The following is a 20,361-nucleotide window of genomic DNA, read 5'->3' on the forward strand; positions in this document are numbered from 1 at the left end:
CACCATTTTGGAATTCAAACTCAATAAATTCACTAATGCCCTTTAGGGTAGGAAATCTACCATTCATCTATTGGCTGGCCTACATGTGACTCCAGACCCACAGAAATGTGGTTGACTCTTAAATGCCCTCTGAAATGGCCTAGCAAGCCACACAGTATTCAACCGCTACAAAAACACAAAAAAAGGAATGAAGCCGGACGGACCACATGGCATTGGGCCAGGCACCAGAAATGGCAATGGCAACCAGCCCTGTCAACCCTGCAATGTCCTCCTTACTAACATCTGGGGGCTTGTGCCAAAGTTGACAGAGCTGTCCCACTGACTTGTTAAGCAACAGCCTGACATTTTCTGGAAGGTATAATTCTGAGTATGACTATAGCCCAAGCACCACAATCACCATTCTTGGGAATGTCCTGTCTCACCAGCAGAGGTGGCGGTCAGTGATATACAGTCAGGAGGGAGTTGCCCTGGTAGTCCTCAACATCAACTCTGGACCCCATAAAGTCTCATGGCTTCAGGTTAAACTTGGGCAAGGAATTCTCCTGCTGATTACCACATACAGGCCACCATCAGCTAAAGAATCAGTATTCCTCCATGTTGAACACCATTTAGAGGAAGCACTGGCAAGGGTGCAGAATATGCTCTGGGTGGGGGACTGCAATGTCCATCACAAAGAGTGGCTCTAGTACCACTAGAGACGGAGATGGCCGGGTCTGGGACTGCAACAGGTGGTGAGGGTGACAATTTAAGTTATTTACCCGTCAGTCTGGTCTCAATAAAACTCGAGAGGGATTTGTAGATATGGTATTATTTATTTTTAAACAACTTGCCAGGCTGACCCGCTCTATAGAGATTCAGAACACATACAGTCTCCTGAAGCTCCCAGAACCAAGTGAGACCGAGGACAAAGAAATCTTCTATACATATCATTCAAATGGCATCAAGTTTCACATACAAGATTCCCATAGGTCATCCTATACACCTCCTGACCTGGCCATATATCCTGATTGGCTCACTTTGCATTCCTCAACCCTGGGCCTCTTGTTACCCAGCATTCTTTTCACCATCCTCTGCACAAGGTTCCCCTCCCCCCTTTCTGGCCATGCTTTGCTGAATTCCTTTGTTCATTACCTGCTAACTCACTACCATCAGACCGGCTCTATCCTCTACATTATTCTAACTAATTATCCTATTTTATATCACATTTGTTTGTTCAATTCCTCAACAAGAGAGGAAAACATACTTGACCTCATCCTCACCAATCTGCCTGCTGCTGCAGAGGAATCAGATAGTATCGGTAGAAGTGACCACCGTACTGTCCTTGTAGAGACAAAGTCCCGTCTTCACATTGAGGATATCCTCCATTGTGTTGTGTGGCACTACAACTGTGCTAAATGGGATAGACTTTGAACAGAACTAGAAACTCAACTCTACCATCCATGAGGCGCTAGGGTCATCAGCAGCAGCAGCGTTGCATTCATAAGAACATAAGAACTAGGAGCAAGAGTAGGCCATATGGCCCCTCAAGCCTGCTCCGCCATTCAATGAGATCATGGCTGATCTTTTGTAGACTCAGCTCCACTTTCCGGCCCGAACACCATAACCCTTAATCCCTTTATTCTTCAAAAAACTATCTATCTTTATCTTAAAAACATTTAATGAAGGAGCCTCACTGGGCAAGGAATTCCATAGATTCACAACCCTTTGGGTGAAGAAGTTCCTCCTAAACTCAGTCCTAAATCTACTTCCCCTTATTTTGAGGCTATGCCCCCTAGTTCTGCTTTCACCCGCCAGTGAAAACAACTGCCCACATCTATGCTACCTATTCCCTTCATAATTTTATATGTTTCTATAAGATCCCCCCTCATCTGTCTAAATTCCAACAAGTACAGTCCCAGTCTACTCAACCTCTCCTCGTAATCCAATCCCTTCAGCTCTGGGATGAACCTGGTGAATCTCTTCTGCTCACCCTCCAGCACCAGTATGTCCTTTCTCAGGTAAGGAGATCAAAACTGAACACAATACTCCAGGTGTGGCCTCGCTAACACATTATACAATTGCAGCATAACCTCCCTAGTCTTAAACTCCATCCCTCTAGCAATGAAGAACAAAATTCCATTACCCTTCTTAATCACCTGTAAACCAACTTTTTGCGACTCATGCACGAGCACACCCAGGTCTCTCCACAATATGCAACCTCATGGCCCGGCATACCCCCACTCTACCATTACCACCAAGCCAGGGGATCAGCACTGGTTTAATGAAGAGTGCAGGAGAACATGTGAGGAGAAACACGAGGCATACCTAAAAATGGGATGTCAACCTGGTGAAGCTACTACACAGGACTACTTGTGTGCCACTACATTAATATGTAGTGGCCGTATTAGGCCAACTGGCTTGCCGTGTAATCTCCAACATTCAGGTCTGGGAAGGCCTATTCTGTTGCAATAAGAATACACTGGTCTCCAGGTGTTTTCATTTTGGGTTGCAGGGGGGTTTCCTGCACCCTATTTTGTGTTTTATTTTCTGGGTAGGGGGCCTTTTCTCTCTAGGTCACCCTCCCTATCTTTCCAATGCTCATGGGAATGGTTTGCAAAGGGTCTGCCTGAGTTTACAGGTCTGTGGGTGAGATCATAGCTGTCTGCTGTGACTGTTGCATCCCTAGCTGTGAGGATTCTCTGCCTTATCTCGGTGCAATCTGAGGTTAGAGGGTAGACAATATTAGCTACCCATCCGCTCATAGGTGCATGTGATTCTTCGGGATCTTATCCATTGGTCAAATAAAATGTATTTCAGCACTTAGGATGGCAGCCTTAATCTGCTGATAATTCACGGACACATCATGGGGCAGTGTGGAGTAGACCTTTTGGGCTCTCCCTGGCAGCTGACAATTTAGCTGCTCTGCTATTTTTTCAAAATTACAAAGCAAGGTCACTCTCTTCAAATCTGTGAACAAATCTCTTGTACGTCAGGGCTTCAGTGAGTGGTTCTGGGTTAGTGCTGCTGGGTAGAGATTTCCCTTGTAGTTTCCAATTGTCTGGCGTCTCTCGCCCTTTGAGCAGATAGTTCCGTAGCCACCTGGGTTGGCCACTTCCCTAGTTTAAAATGGAGATTCGCAAAGAACGCAGGGGAAAATGGACAGGCTCAGAGAAGCAAGCAGTTTGCAAAGTTTTCCTGTATATTCGACTCGCAGAAAGCAGACAGCATTGAAACCAGCAATCTGAATATTAATGAGCGATTCCCGGGCACAATGGTAACAATCGAGAACGGTCAAAACAAGTCAGACTCCTCGGTGCCAGCAGGAGTCCAAGACAAAAGAGGCTAACGCGCACCCAAGGAATGCCCAGCTATCAGGGAACAGCCCCAGTATTGGGGAATTCAAACCGATCGATTGGTCCGTGATCCAATCGATTGGAGTCAGGAACGGGGTCCGCCCAAAAGGGCGCGAAGCCCCTGGGGCCTATAAAAGACAGGTCCCAAGTTCAATTCAGTCTCTTAGCCGGCCCTCCCAGCAGAACATCTTAGCAGCTTGGAAGAACTCTTGACCGTGAGAAGGAGAGGCCTAGCTAACAGCTACAGCGACAGTCAACGCACGCTACGAGATAGGCGCTCCTGACCCTTAGGCCGTACCAGTTGGAAGCCCGCAGCCCCAGGATTGAACAAGAGGCCATTGTTCCCTGACCCAGTGGGTTATTTTCCAAAGATAAGTATTGGCCTGTAGTGGTAGAGAGTCTAGTTTTGTAGTGTTTATGCATGAGTAGCGATTAACTGTGTATATAATAAACGTGTTTTGATTTGAACCTTACTAATTGGTGCACCGAGTTATTGATCAGCACTTGAACTTGAACCTCGTGGTGGTATCATAAAGATACCTGGCGACTCTAGAGCAAGGTACTAAAACAGAGCCAATTGAGTGTAAATCACACTCACCAGAACTAGCAACAGTTCCACACCCAGTTTTCACAGCTGAAATTTTCTTACCCTTTCCTATACTTCCCTCCTTCTTCTTTCCCCTCTTGTTTCCTTGCTCTCTCTCTTTCCTGACATTCCCTTTCTCTCTTTCTTTCCATCCTGAAATTCTAGTTGTAGTTTAAGCTTTTCCAGCTCAGAATTGGCCAGGGTAGGTGAATCGGAGTCATGATTGAGTTCTATATCTAACTACTCTACTGGTAATGTGTGATCCAAATGCTCTACCAATGACTATATCAGTTCACTTCTTTTGATTTTGCTGGGTAATTTTAACTGTACCTCCCTAGCTACAGCTTTCAGTTGTTCTGTGCGAAGGGCCGCCAAAACCCTTACCATTTAAATTCTCTTGCTGCACAAACATCTGGGCACGAACGTTATCATTTTCTTAATGTTAGGGAAACGGAATTTGCTGTGGTTCCATCCAGAGAGCTTTCCTCTTAGCTTCCAATTCATTCTTTTATATCAGATTTGGCTTGCCTCTTAATTTGGACCCTGGTCAAATTCTAATTGGGTTCTTACTGACTTGAGCTCCCAATTTCTGTTACGCACAGGAGGGGGATTTAATTTAAAACATGCCTGATTTCTCCCCTTCAGCACCCATCGGTAAACAGAAAGGTGTTTTTGATTTTTGATTTCATGGCGCTATATTTTCCCCAACCCCTCAATTTTGGAGTGACCCAATCCTCTATTAATAACCTTTCAGCAAACTTGAGAAAATCACAGGGTGAGTTTATTTTACACACGCTCAGATGCGGAAGGGTACATCGTTACACAGCTTCTGATAATCACGCAATAAAATGGTATAAATGAAAGAGGAACAGGTCAAAGACCACAGACAAAATAAGAAATATTGCTTGATGTGAGTCTAGAATCCAAAATTCAAATTCCAATGGATTCAAATTCAAATTCAGAGATGTTAACAGGCTAAAGCTGACGCTCGGTGATCCACTTTTCCACTGACTTCACAATGGGAGAAAAACTTGGAGGTGAATTAGTCTTATAGTTAGCACTGGTGCAGAAGTTCAGACATACAGCATAAACAGTGTATATGAGGGTCAGGCAATTTAAACCTGGAAACGGCTACGGTTCTTCTGCTGTTTTGTTGATGGAAATTGGGCAGATTGCCTCTTTTAGCTTCACAAGGCAACATTACAGTTTCTAGCAGCTTGAGGGATGGGGATGTCATGTAACATGTGAAATGTAAAGGGTCTTTGCGCATTCTCCTGGAATTTGAATTCTGAAGTCACAGGAGGCATTAGCGATTCTTTAGAGATGCCAAAATTGCTGTGGCTTTCTGAAGGCTAGAAATTCCCTTTGTGAGTCTAGCCAGTCATGGCTTCAGTCCATTATATTTTTTTAAATATATAAAGTAGTTAGAATGGTATAGGTATATATGTTTTCTTTGATGTCTTCTTGGCATATGATCTAGAACTCTACCCACTTGTAGTATGTCCTGCACTCCTATCAGCCTAATCATCTTTCAACTTCACCATGGTTCATGGCGCTATATTTTCCAGAATGGTTCCCCATTCTGTAACAGATCAATTTTAAAATCCATCCATGGATTTTCTCTTTTCAAATACAATGGGGATTTGATAGCTTAAATCTAAAGTACTTATTAGAATAAAAACATTCTATATTAAAAGGAATTTGTCCAAGGATAACATCCAAGATAGTACCATTCAAATTATGACACAAACTAATTAAATGTTTACGGTGAATTTGTACTTGAGGCTTCAACAAGAATATGTATTTTCATATCGATAAGGGATTGTTGTGCAACTTTTCATACATAAAGCTGATCCTAACCCCGTGTACAGTCTCTCCAAATTTTTTTCTTATTTTGGTCACTTACCAAATGCTCCGATCAGGCACATCACCAATAGTAGGACCACACACCAAAGAACATCTGTATTAAGCTTCCTTTCTAGCTTGCTGCGCTTGTAGCGAGGGCCACTGTTATTCATCATTGCTTTGGTTTCATGTCCTAGTTTAGGATAAAAATAATGAAAGATCAACTGAAAATCCAATGTTATTGTTAAATTAAACTGGAAAAATGAGTGTTTTCTTTAAATACTAGAAATAAATAACATAAACAGAAATAGGAATAGGAAACTGGACTCCTTTAGTCAACTAAATTATTCCTAGTGCCTAAATCAGCACTCGCAGCCAGATGCTGTTTATATTGTTACTAGTTCATAACACCTCTTACATTATGGTCATAATCTTTGACATTATTCTGATTGCACTTTTAATTTTGAACTACCATCTGAATAAAGGTGCTGTAGATACAGAGAAAGAGTACTTTGATCACTAAGAGTAACAATAAATGGGAAGTGAAATTATATCACTAATTGTCATTAACACAAAAACTGCATGAATTGACTGATGTTGATATTAACTCCTTCAAACTGATCAGAATTATTAAATCAGCCCAGTTGAATGCAACTGAGGTGTCATCAAAGGACACCGTTCAAAATAAAAGAGACAAAATTATGAGAGTGTTCAAATTAAGCATTAATTTCACATTCGAAAAGGAACAATGAAGGTGAACTAATAAATAAGAGCTTCCGATAAAACTTTTCAGAACCAAACAATAGCCAGCACATTCAGAAACCAGATAGACTGGAAGACCAGATGATAAGAGTCACTGGCTGAAATGTTCTTATGGAGCCACCTTAGGTTTTTTAAACCATCAGTAATGCTATTTAACAAATTTTAATTTTTATGGTGCCACAATGTGAAACACTTGCATTCAAAAAGAATGTCACAAATATGCAAACTTGCCATACTATGTTGTTCCAAATGATGGTTCATTTTGAACACCAACCTGCATAAACAACAATTCCAACAACAGCCTCAGTGTTCCTTATGGTACAACCTCGAAGCAAAAGATTTTCTTTACCGAGACCAACCCGGTCTTTATTCTGATGCACCCTGCACACAAAACAGCAATTTTTAGGAAAACTGGTCATTAATGAAGGAAAAGCAATCAGCGTGCTTCTTATTCTTCAAAATATTCATTAAGGTGCATTTCACAGAAACAGTTTGAGAAAGCATTTTTAAAAATTGATTTATGGGATGCGGGCGTCTCTGGTTAAGACAGCATTTATTGCCCATCCCAGTCGTCCTGCAGAAGGTGATGGTGAGTTGCTTTCTTGAAGTGCTGCAGTCCCTGAGGTTTAGGTACACCCACTGTTCTGTTAGGGAGGGTGTTCCAGAATGTTAAGGAATGGTGATATATTTCCACGTCAGGATAGTGAGTGACTTGGAGGGGAACCTCCAGATGGTGGTTTAGGAACTCAGTGAAGGCATCCCTAGTTGACAGTGATCATGATATGATTTAATTTCACATTAAATTGGAGTAAAACAAGATTGGATCCATGACTAGTCTTTTAAACTTAAATAAGGCCAATTATGAGAGCTGGCTAAAGTTAACTGGGAATTTTGGAAGAGATAAGTCAATAGAGATGCAATGGCAGACATTTAAGGAAATGTTTCAGAGTACTCAGAAAAGATGCTTTCCAGTGAGAAAGAAAGAAAGACTCTTAGGGAAGGATACACCATCAATAATTAACAAAGGAAGTTAAAGGTAGTATCATGATGGGGGGGAAAGCCATACCAAAGGAAGTTATAGCAGAGAAATTAGAAGATCTCAATGCAATCTGGCAGAGTCAGCATCGTTTTGTGAAAGGGAAATCATGTTTGATTACTTTATTGCAGTTGCCTGAGAAAATAACAAGCAAAAAAGGTAAAGGGGAACCTGTGGGTGTACTGCACTTAGATTTCCAGAAGGCATTTGACAGGGTGCCACATGAAAGGTTACTATGCAAAATAAGAGCTCATGGTGTAGGGGATAATAAATTAACCTTCATAGAGGATTAAATGGAATGCCACAGGCATCAACTATTTACAATTTCCATCAATTACTTGGATGAGGGGACCAAATGTTAAATATTAATTTTACCAATCATAGCAAAGATAGATAGGAAAGTAGAGTACATAAGCAGTCTGGAAAGGAATATAGATAGGTTAAGTGAGTGGCAGAAAATTCGGCAGATGGGGCATAATGTGGGAAAATGTGAATTTGCCCACTTTGGCGGGAGGAATTATTTAGGAAAGGATATAAATGTGTTACATGGACAGGCTAGGTTGTATCCATTGAAGTCTAGGAGAATGAGAGGTAATCTTGTTGAAACATATAAAATCCTGAGGGGACTTGACGGAGTGGATGCTGAAAGATTTCCCCTTGTGGGAAAAACCAAAACTAGGGGACACAGTTTTAAAATAAGGGGTCGCCAATTTAAGATGGAGATGAGGAGAATTATTTTCTCTCAGAGAGGTGGAGTCAGGGCCATTGAATATTTTTAAATCAGAGGTACATAGACTATTGACTAACAAGGAGGTAGGTGGCAATGTGGAACTGGGGCCACAATCAGATCAGCCATGATTTTCCTGAATGGTGGAGCAGGCTTAAGGAACATAGAGCTTCCTCCTGCTCCTAATTTATATGTTCAAAACAGATAGCTGTATCACATTAATCTACAGTTAACATTCAACTTAAAATCAACTTTTTGAAGTCACACATTCTGATCTCCCTCAGTAAATTAGTGGCTCCCAACTATTTTCAATAGGTGAAACATTTTCTAAATAATTAAGGGTAAATTCTTGAGGTGTTGGAGGAAGAATCAGAAGTTATGAGGTCAGAAACACAAATTTACATTTTTATGAGCTGTTAGGTAGCAAAACATCCTAAGGACTTCACAAAGGGGGTGGGGCAGAGCTGAGAGGGGGCAGTGAAGTGTGAAATAATTTTTCAAAGTGGAGAGAGATATAGCAAGCAGAGAATTTCATAATACCAGGGCTCTATCGCCAGTGGTAGAGTCTGAAGAGAGTCACAATACAGTAAAGCAGTTGGGGAGAGTTTGACAAACTTACCAATTTTAGAGTCAAGGCACTAAGAAATGGAAGGCAATCAAGATCTGGGAGATGGATGTTGTCAGTTATCAAATTTAGTATGGGACAAGATGCAGGTGGCAAGGTTTTCAATTAAGTTGCTGGTTAAACAGCGTACACTTCAGGAAGCCAGCAAAAAATACATTGGAAAATTAGAAACAAAGGCATGAATGAAGAACTCAGTGCAGTGAAAGAAAGATGCAGAGGATTGGTAATATTTTATAGTTGGAAGGTGGCGGTCTTGGTGTATGCATGATTGAAGACACCTGGGTTACACAACAACCTTCTTTGATATATATTTCCCAACACTGAAAACCTGCATCTTAAACTTTTGCTTGGTTAGTTGGGAACCATTGAGCACTTACATGTATCCTTTGAACTTGGTTAGATCATTGTTCGGCTTTTCACATTCTATTCTGCTGGTGAATCTCTCAGGATCAGCTTGCCAGTCCTGTGCAAAAAGCAAATTATTTAGTTTACATCATTCGCAGGACGTCAGAAAACCTCTGATCTTTGGCTTTGTACTGTACTTAATCATCAAGAAATGGTCACTAAAATGTGCACGAGTATAGCAATTACAACATAATAGATTGCATTAATATTATTTCAACAATTTCTAAAGGGGGAGTTGGGCAAGTCTAATCATTCTCCTTTATGATATACCTTCTCCTATGAGTACTGGGAGTGCAGAAAGATAATTGGGAAAACATAAAGTATAATGATAAGGTCAGTTCCACAATCCCTTGGGACATTTATGCTCAAAAAGAACACAGATAAGAGATAGGGCTACACTGCGAGTGGTGCTCCCTGCACCTGTCGCCTCCTTCAAGGAATGCAAGATCATGGAATTTACTCCTATTAATCAAAATGCAATCAATAAGGAGATATTTTTAAAATCTTCTCGTTGGTTAGCGGTGAACTATCATCATAAGCCCATGTACTGAAACTAAAATGCATATTCCCAATAGTAAATATTGAGGGTGGGATTCTCTCATGCCAGGGCCCAGCTGGAGAATCGCCGGGACCGGCGCGAATGACGCCACGCCGCCCCGTCGCCGCGCACCAGAGAATCGGTATGGGGCCGCTCTACGGTGCCCCCCCCTTCCCAGGCGATTCCCGGCCCGGGATGGGCCACGCTAAAAAAGCCGAGTCCCGCCGCCGCCGTTCACACCTGCTCTTACCCGGCGGGACCTCGGCGTGGATGCATCTAGGGATGTTCTGGTGGGGGGCGTCCGACCAAGTCTATTGAAATAATTCAACCTGTCTGCAAAGCCACAATAGGAACAAACTGCCTTGGAATAGATAAATGGGGACCACCTTTTATCCCATCAGCGAAGCATCCAGACAATCATGTGGGTTCACAATTGGGTGGAGACAACCCATTAGATATTCTCACTTGGTTAATGGGAACCTGATAGAGAGCAATTCCAACGGTGAACGAATCAACATAATTGAATTCACTGGCCATGACCATAATCTGAAGATACTGCAACACATCAAGGAGGGGTTAAGTTACCTGGGCATTTTGTTCCAGGAGGCAGTCCCACTCCTTAGTTTAACATGCAGGTTCAGTCAGCAGTTAGGAAGGCAAATGCAATGTTAGCATTCATGTCGATAGGGTAGAATACAAGACCAGGGATGTACATCTGAGGCTGTACAAGGCTCTGGTTAGACCCCATTTGGAGTATTGTGAGCAGTTTTGGGGCCCGTATCTGAGGAAGGACATGCTGGCCTTGGAAAGGGTCCAGAGGAGGTTCACAATAATGATCCCTGGAATGAAGAGCTTGTCGTATGAAGAACGGTTGAGAACTCTGGGTCTGTATTCGTTGGAATTTAGAAGGATGAGGGGTGTACTTACTGAAACTTACAGGGTACTGTGAGGCCAGGATAGAGTGGACATGGAGAGGATATTTCCACTTGTAGGAAAATCTAGAACCAGAGGACACCATCTCAGACTAAAGGGACGATCCTTTAAAACAGAGATGAGAAGGAATTTCTTCAGTCAGAGGGTGGTGAATCTGTGGAGGCCAAATCATTGAGTGTCTTTAAGACGGAGGTAGATAGGTTCTTTATTAATAAGAGGATCAGGGGTTATGAGGAGAAGACAGGAGAATGGGGATGAGAAAAATATCAGCCATGATTGAATGGCAGAACAAACCCAATAAGCCGAGTGGCCTAATTCTGCTCTTGTGTTTTATGGTCTTTGGATAGAATTGTTTGATTTACTCCATGGTCAGGGCAGGAGGGTGTGACTGCAAATGAGGCAGGTATGGGGATCAAGGAGGTAGAATTGGAGGAGCCACAGCCTTTGCAATGATCCAATAATTTTGAGGTACTTGCAGCTTTTATGGATGGGCGGATGAGCAAGCTGACCATGGCAAAAAGGAAAAGAAGGTGGGGTAGCATTGTTGACAATGGGCGAGATCAATACATTAGTGAAAAACAATCTTAAATCAGTCGATCAAAATGTATAATTAGTTTGATTGGAGCTAAGGAATAGCAAGAGGTAGCAACCATCAGTAGGAGTTGTTTATAGACCAAACAGTAGTGGTAATGCAAAGCATGGAATAAATCAGGAAATTAAGGTGCATATAACATGGGTAATACAGTAATCTTGGGGACGTCAAATTATGTATAGACTTGGTAAACCTAATACATAGCATGGGTACTATGGAGGACAGATTTCTGGAACATATACGAGTTGGCTTTCTAGAATAGCATGTTGAGAAACCAACTAAAGAATCGGTTATTTTAGATTCGGGATTGTGCAATGAGAAAGGGCTAATTAATACTCTTGTTGTAAAGGATCCTCTGAGAAGAGTGACCATAATACAATAGAATTTTACATTACGTTTGAAAGCAATATATTCCAATCCAAAACTACAGTCTTAAATCTAAAGAAAGGTATCTACAAAGGTATGAGGGGTGAACTGGCTATGTTACATTGAGAAACTACATTAAAAATTAGGGCAGTAGATTAGAAATGGCTAAAATTTTTAGAATTAATATATGGTTTACTACAAAGCTACTTTCCTTTCAGGCATAAAACCCCAGCAGGAAAGATAATCCAACCGTAGCTAACAAGAAGACTGCATTCAATCAAAGGATGAGGTTTATAACATTCTTTTTGAAGTAGTAAGCCTGAGATTTAGATGCATTTTAGAATTCAGCAAAGGATGACCAAGAAACTGATCAAGTGAAAGAAAACATAATATGATAGTAAACTGACGAGAAACATAAAAATGGACTATGGGTCACTACAACTGAGGAGCTTATAATACGTTTGGTCTATTTTAAAAAATAATCTTAATTGTCACAAGTAGGTTTACATTAACACAGCAATGAAGTTACTGTGAAAAGCTCCTAGCCACCACATTCCTGTGACTGTTTGGGTACACAGAGGGAGAATTAATATCTTCAGAGGAAGATACACAAACCTCCCAGGAATGCAGAGAACCAAGAGACTAATGAAAATGAGGAACTGAAAGAAATTAGTACTGGCGAAATTGATGGGACTGAAAGTTGATAAAACCCATGGACCTGTTGATCTACATCCCAGAGTGTTGAAAGAGTGGTTGTAGAGGTAGTGGATGTGTTGGCAGTCAACTTCTAAAATTCTATAGATTCTGAAACAATTCCTGCAGATTGGAAGGTAGCAAATGTAACCTCACTCATCAGCCATGAAGAACATGCCAGCATCTATTATCAAGAATTTGGCAACCTATCACTTAGAAAATAATGATAGGATTAGGCACAGTCAACATGTATTTATGAAAGGGAAATTGTATTTGACAAACTTAAGAGTTGCTTGAGGGTATAACTAACAATAGTCCAGGGAGAACCTTCTGTGATGTGTTTGGATTTTCAGAAGGCTTTCAATAAGGTCCCACTTAGAAGCTCAGTATGCAATATTAAAACATATGGGATTGGAAGTAATATATTGGCATGGGTTGAGAAGTGGCTAATGGGCAGAAAGAGTGGGAATAAATAGGCTATTCTCAGGTTGGCAGGCTGCGGTTATTGGGGTATTGCAAACATCAGTGTTTGGGCCCCAGCTAGTCACAATCAATATCAATAATTTGGATGTGGAGACCAAATGTAATATTTCCAAGTTTACTGATGACAAGACTAGGTGTAATGTGAGTTGTTAAGAGGATGCAAATGGGCTTCAAGGGGATGTAGACAGGTGAGGTGAGTGGGCAGGTACATAGCAGATGGAATATAATTTGGAAAAATATGAAGTTATTCACTTTGGTATATTACAACAGCCTGGACTAGTGTGTGGTCAATTCCAGCCCAACTTGACCCAGTCACAACACAAGCGAATTCACCAATAATTATTAGAAAAATATCGAGGGCATGCGCGGTTGCCATCCTCCCCTCCGCTGCCCCGCAAGACATGGAGGATTGATCTTGCGTGGCGGCGGAGGGAAAAGAGTGCGTCTTTCAGAGACACCGGCCCGACGATCAGTGGGCACCGATCGCGGGCCAGACCCCTCCTGAGCACCCCCCTGGTGCTCGATTCTCCCTCCGGCCCCCCCACAGGCCCCACATGCAGCGTTCGCACGCCGTTCACGCCGGCAGCGACCAGGTGTGGTTGGCACCGGCGTGAACCGGTCGTATTAGGCAGGCCGCTCGGCCCATCCGGGCAGAGAATCAGCGCTCGACCGGAGCGGCGATTCTCCGAGCGGCCTGTCGCAAAATGCGACACGCCGTTTTTGGGGGGGGGGGGGGGGGGGGCGGAATACAGCACTCAGTCTTTCTGGAGAGAGCGAGAAAGTACGTCCTTGCCTGTGTGTCCAGGAGTCAAACTGAAACCTTCAGGTCTCGGAGAACCATCCCCCTGGGACAGAATCCAACCACTTCCTGCAACGGGACAGACTATCGCCATCTGCTCCCAAACAATCAATCAGACAGCATCCCAGCCCGTCTCTCTCTCTTGATTTGATTTGATTTATTATCGTCACATGTATTACTATACAGTGAAAAGTATTGTTTCTTGCATGCTGTACAAACAATGCATACTGTACATAGGGAAGAAAAGAGAGACTGCAGAATAAAATGTTACAGTTATAGCAAGGTGTAGAGAGAAGATCAACTTAACACGAGGTAGGTCCATTCAAAAGTCTGATACAGTAGGGAAGAAGCTGTTCTTGAGTCGGTTGGTACATGACCTCAAACTTTGGTATCTTTGTTCTGACGGAAGAAGGTGGAAGAGAGTATGTTTGGGTTTCGTGGGGTCCTTAATTATGCTGGCTGGGGCAGCACGGTGGCACAGTGGTTAGCATTGCTGCCTATAGCGCTGAGGACCCGGGTTCAAATCCCGGCCCTGGGTCACTGTCCGTGTGGAGTTTGCACATTCTCCCCGTGTCTGCGTGGGTTTCACCCCCACAACCCAAAGATGTGCATGGTAGGTGGATTGGCCATGCTAAATTGCCCCTTAATTGGAAAAAAGTATTGGGTACTCTAAATTTATTTTTAAAAATTAAGAAATTATGCTGGCTGCCGTTCTGAGACAGCGGGAATTGTAGACAGAGTCAATGGATGGGAGGCTGGTTTGCGTGATGGATTGGGCTACATTCACGACCTTTTGTAATTTCCTGCGGTCTTGGGCAGAGCAGGATCCATACCAAGCTGTTATACAACCAGAAAGAATGCTTTCTATGGTGCATCTGTAGAAGTTGTTGAGAGTCGTAGATGACATGCCAAATTTCCTTAGTCTTCTGAGAAAGTAGAGTCGTTGGTGGGCTTTCCTAACTATCGTGTCGGCATGGGGGGCAGGACAGGTTGTTGGTGATCTGGACACCTAAAAACGTGAAGCTCTTGAATATTTCTACTTTGTTCCCATTGATGTAGGCAGGGGCATGTTCTCCACAACGCTTCCTGAAGTCGAAGACAATCTCCTACCGTTTTGTTGACATTGACGAAGAGATTATTGTCGTTGCATCAGTTTACCAAATTCTCTATCTCATTCCTGGATGCTGTCTCGTCATTGTTTGAAATCCAACTCACTACTGTGGAGTCATCAGCAAATTTGAAAATCGAGTTGGGAGGGGAATTTGGCCACACAGTCATAGGTGTACAAAGAGTATAGTAGGGGGCTGAGGACACAGCCTTGTGGGGCACCGGTGTTGAGGATGATCGTGGAGGAAGTGTTGTTGCCTATCTTTACTGATTGTGGCCTTTGGGTTAGGAAGTTCAGGATCCTGTCGCAGAGGGAGGAGCCGAGGCCAAGGCCATGGAGTTTGGAGATGAGTTCCGATGGAATGATGGTGTTGAAGGCTGAGCTGCAGTCGATAAATAAGAGTCTGGCATCTTTGTTATCTAGGTGTTCCAGGGTAGAGTGTAGGGCCATGGAGATGCCGTCTGCTGTGGACCTGTTGCAGCGGTAGGCGAACTGTATCAACTGGATCAAGGCAATCCAGGAGGCTAGGGTTGATTTGTGCCATGACTAACCTTTCGAAGCACTTCATAATTATGGGTGTCAGAGCCGCTGGACGATATTCATTAAGGCACGCTGCTTGGCTTTTTTTTTGGTACAGGGATGATGCTCGTCTTCTTGAAGCAGATAGGGATCTCAGATTGTTGTAAAGGGAGGTTGAGGATGTCTGCAAATACCCCCGCCAGCTGATCCGTGCAAGACCTGAGTGCCCGTCCGGGTACCTGATCCGGGCCAGTGACTTTCCGAGGGTTGACCTTCGAGAAGGCTGCTCTGACATCTGCAATGGTGATCTCAGATACAAATTCATCCAAGGCTTCTGGGGTGGAGGACTTGCTCTCGCTGACCTGTTGTTCAAAACGTGCATAGAATGCCTTGAGCTCATCAGGGAGGGGTGCATTGGAGCCGGTGATTCTACATGCCTTCACCTTGTAGCCCGTTCTGTCTTGCAGACCGTGTCATAGTCGGCGGGGGTCTGTGTGGCTAGCCTGGGACTCGAGCTTGGTCTGGTACTGTCTTTTGGCATCTTTGATGGATCTCCTTAGATCATATCTGGCTTTCTTGTATAGGTCAGGGTCGCCTGACTTGAAGGCCTCAGACCTAGACTTCAGCAAGCAGTGGATATCCCTGTTCATCCAGGATTTCCAGTTGGGAAACACGTGGATTTGTTTCTTTGGCACACAGTCTTCTACACACTTACTAATGAAGTCGGTTACTGTAGTGGCGTACTCGTTCAGGCTGGTCGCAGAGTTTTTTTAAATACTGACCAGTCCACTGACTCTAAGCAGTCCAGTAGGAGATCATCCGATTCCTCAGACCAACAATGCACAACTTTCTTTGGCAGATTCTCCAACTTCAGTTTTTGCTTATAGGCCGGGAACAGGAGAACAGCCTTGCGGTCAGATTTGCCAATAGAGTGGTAGGCATGTTTGATATTTGTGTAGCAGTGGTCCAGGATGTTTAGGCCTCTGGTGGAACAGGTGACGTGTTGGTAGTAATTTGGTAGTATGCTCTTCAGCTTGGTCTGATTGAAGTCTCCAGCTACAATGAACAAGGCCTCAGCATGTTTCGTTTCAAGGCTATTTGTGGTGGTGAATATGTCGTCCAGTGCGATTTTCACGTTTGCATGGGGTGGGATGTAAACTGCCGTCAGGATAACGGACCACTCTGGTGCCAACAAGTCTGAAGCTGCTGTTAAACCTAGCGGAGATTAGCAGAATGTTCTCTCTGGTAACTTCTGAATTCCCCATTCTTTCTGCTGCTTTACTTAAGGTACATGTTCATTAATCAACCATGGACCAAAATGATGACAAAATAAAAGGAGAAATAAGGGAATAAACAGGAAAGATCCTTACAGATAGGAAAACAGAAATGCGGAGTATATCTTAAATGATAAGAAATTGGGAAGCATTGATGTCCAAATGGACCTGGGTATCCTTGTTCACAAGTCACTAAATGCTAACATGCAGGTTTAGCAAACAATTAAGAAGGCAAAGGGGCTGTTGGCATTTACTGCAAAATGCTTTGAATACAGGAGTAAAGAAGTCTTGCTGCAATTGTCTAGAACCTCGTTGAGACCACAGCATGAGGACTGTGTACAATTTTGGCCTACCTTCCCAAGGAAGGATATACTTGCCATGGAGGTAGTACAACAAAGGTTCATCAAACTGATTCCTGGGATGACAGGATTGTCCTATGAGGAGAAATTGAGCAAACCAAGCCTATAATTCAGAGTTCAGAAGAAAGTGAGGTGATCTCATTAAAACGTTCAAATTTCTTACAGGGAGCAAGATGATAGATGCAGGATGTTTCCCGGCTAGGGGAGGTGGGAACTAGAATGATGGAATCCCTACAATGCAGGAGGCCACTTTGGCCCATCAAATCTGCACTGACCTTCTGAAAGAGTGCCCCACCTAGGCCCACTCCCCCACCCTATTACCGTAACCTCACCTATAAATCTTTTGTCTCAGAGTAAGACATAGGTCATTTAGGACTGAAATCAGAAGATTTTCCTTCACTCAAAGGGTGGTGAATCTTTAGAATTCTCTACCCAGAAAGCTGTGGAGTTTCAGTCATTGAGTAAATTCAAGGTAGAGATATTAAAGATGTCACGGGATATGGGAATAGAATAGCAAAATGGTGTTGAGGTACAAGATTAGCGATGATCCATCTGACTGACAGAGCAGGCTTGAGGGCCGAGTGTCCTACTACTCTTACTTTCTATACTTCTAGGATATCATGTGACAAGCCAACCCTTTGTGTTTGAGCACCTATTTGCTCTGCATAACAGGACAAGTAACAGTAAAGCAAAAGCAACAAGACTCAGAGTTCCTTGTCTGTCTGTCTCTCTCCGCCTGTCTCGCCGTCCAACTAGCATGCTTTGAACTCTGTCTGCTGACTTTTATTACCCAGGTGTAGCAGGACCACCAAAGTCTGAAGAAAGCCAAGTCCACAACCTACAAGATCCATGCTGCTTTAATGTTATTGCACTCTAAACTACTTAGTTCAGGAGGACTTCATCCTTGCCAAGTTGTAATGTAATCTCTTTGTGTCCTATGTGTGCATGTATGAAAACAGTGGGGTTTTTGTTTTTGTTATTTTACTTCGACCAGATTAGATACAATAAAAACTATCTTTATAAAAAAATCTTAACAAAACTTGTCTGGTGGTGTCTCATATGGTCACAGCACGTAGGCAGTTGGACAGTCATGGAATTGGCAACTATATCCATTTTTAAATAAAACTGTGTGGTCAAACAAGGATGGGGAAAAAGAAGGCATCATTCAACCCGTCCTAACCTGATTATAACAACAGATACTCACAAAACATTTGGTGGTTATGCTTGAACAACTACAGTAGCAGTATATGCAGGAATTATGGAATTTATAAATTTTTTTTTTATTTTTATAAATTTAGAGTATCCAATTTTTGTTTTCCAATTTAGCATGGCCAATCCACCTAACTTGCACATCTTTGGGTTGCGGTGGTGAAACCCACGCAAACACGGGGAGAACGCGTAAGCTCCACACGGACAGTGACCCAAGGCCGGGATTCGAGCTTGGGTCCTCAGTGGGAATTATGGAATTACAGCATTTTGTCCCTAAAAGTATCTCACCAGCTCTGTGAATCCCTTAACAACGTGCCTCTGCTTCAGGTTTGTTTCCCCGTCCAGATTGGAGGTTTCAATGTGGCAGATCCCATCAACATCAGTGGAGTACAGTAGCACCATATCTGCAGGGATGATCTCATTGCACGATAACCGGATGAAATCCCCCACATAAACTTCCTTCCACCATTTCGCAAGGTACTTTTTGTGGCGTCTGGAACGAAAATACAACAGCATCTCAACAACAAAGAAGAGCTCCCTGGATTTGAATTAAAGTAACAATTTTCATTTGTGATATTCCATTTTATTCTATCATCTTAAATCATATTTTGACAGCGCCAAAAGGGGATACATCAATATCAGTGAAAACAAATGGGTGAATCACTCTTCAAATAACTCCAGGTGACAATTAAAGATCATAGAGTGGCAGGGGCACAGGAGGTGGTCACTGGGCCCATTGTGTCCATGCTGGCTCGAAGTACAGCTAAGCTAATCCCACCCCCTTGCCTTTCCCTGTAGCCCTGCAAATATTTTCTCTTCAGGTGCTTATCCAATTTCCTTTTGAAAGCCACAATTACACTGGTCTCTACCACACTGTCAGGCAATACATTCCAAATCCTAACCACTTGTGTAAAAAGATTTCTCATGTCCCTGTTGGTTCTTTTGCCTTATATTAGTGTAGTCTGATTCTCAGCCCATCCACCAATGGGAAGGGTTTCCTTTTATCTACACTGTTTTGATTCTTCATGATTTTGAACATCTCCATGAAATCTCCTCTCGACCTTTTTTTCGGAGGAGAAACCCCAGGTTCGCCAATTTATCCATTTAACTGATGTTCCCTCATCATTTTCATAAAACTTTTCTCTATCATCTCTAATACCTTCACATCCTTGCTAAAATGTGGTGCCCAGAATTGAGCTGAGACAGTGTTTTATGAAATATTCAGCATAACTAATAGTGCACAAAATTAAACTGAATCCGAAGTTCTATCTGGAAGCAGACAACTTTTATTTTTTTAAATAAATTTAGAGTACCCAATTAATTTTTTCCAATTAAGGGTCAATTTAGCGTGGCCAATCCACCTACCCTGCACATCTTTGGGTTGTGGGGGTGAAACCCACGCAAACGCAGGGAGAACGTGCAAACGCCACACGGACAGTGACCCAGAGCCGGGATCGAACCTGGGACCTAGACGCCATGAGGCTGCAGTGCTAACCACTGCGCCACCGTGCTGCCCATGCAGACAACTTTAATAATAAAAGAAGCAACTTGTAACGTAACGAGTGGCGTACCACAAGGATCTGTTCTGGGGCCGTTGCTGTTTGTCATTTTTATAAATGACCTAGAGGAGGGCGCAGAAGGATGGGTGAGTAAATTTGCAGACGACACTAAAGTCGGTGGAGTTGTAGACAGTGCGGAAGGATGTTGCAGGTTACAGAGGGACATAGATAAGCTGCAGAGCTGGGCTGAGAGGTGGCAAATGGAGTTTAATGTGGAGAAGTGTGAGGTGATTCACTTTGGAAAGAATAACAGAAATGCGGAATATTTGGCTAATGGTAAAATTCTTGGCAGTGTGGATGAGCAGAGGGATCTCGGTGTCCATGTACATAGATCCCTGAAAGTTGCCACCCAGGTTGATAGGGTTGTGAAGAAGGCCTATGGTGTGTTGGCCGTTATTGGTAGAGGGATTGAGTTCCGGAGCCATGAGGTCATGTTGCAGCTGTACAAAACTCTGGTACGGCCACATTTGGAGTATTGCGTACAGTTCTGGTCGCCTCATTATAGGAAGGACGTGGAAGCTTTGGAACGGGTGCAGAGGAGATTTACCAGGATGTTGCCTGGTATGGAGGGAAAATCTTATGAGGAAAGGCTGATGGACTTGAGGTTGTTT

The 20,361-nt window shown here is 43.1% G+C and overlaps 1 protein-coding gene across 5 annotated transcripts in view; it reads right to left on the bottom strand.

Annotated features, from left to right (window-relative positions):
- Nucleotides 1-20,361, bottom strand: part of LOC119962941 (probable phospholipid-transporting ATPase VD) — a 363,410-nt gene that overhangs the window by 156,132 nt on the left and 186,917 nt on the right. For all 5 annotated transcript variants that reach the window (XM_038791265.1, XM_038791266.1, XM_038791263.1 and 2 more), the window contains 4 exons: nt 18,480-18,684; nt 9,291-9,376; nt 6,800-6,906; nt 5,825-5,956 (listed from right to left, as the gene is read on the bottom strand). In XM_038791265.1, the coding sequence (XP_038647193.1) occupies nt 5,825-5,956; nt 6,800-6,906; nt 9,291-9,376; nt 18,480-18,684 (530 nt within the window). The remainder of the gene's footprint in view (nt 1-5,824; nt 5,957-6,799; nt 6,907-9,290; nt 9,377-18,479; nt 18,685-20,361) is intronic.

Source organism: Scyliorhinus canicula, chromosome 3 (genome assembly GCF_902713615.1).
Source record: "Scyliorhinus canicula chromosome 3, sScyCan1.1, whole genome shotgun sequence".
In the NCBI taxonomy this organism is placed as follows: Eukaryota; Metazoa; Chordata; class Chondrichthyes; order Carcharhiniformes; family Scyliorhinidae; genus Scyliorhinus; species Scyliorhinus canicula.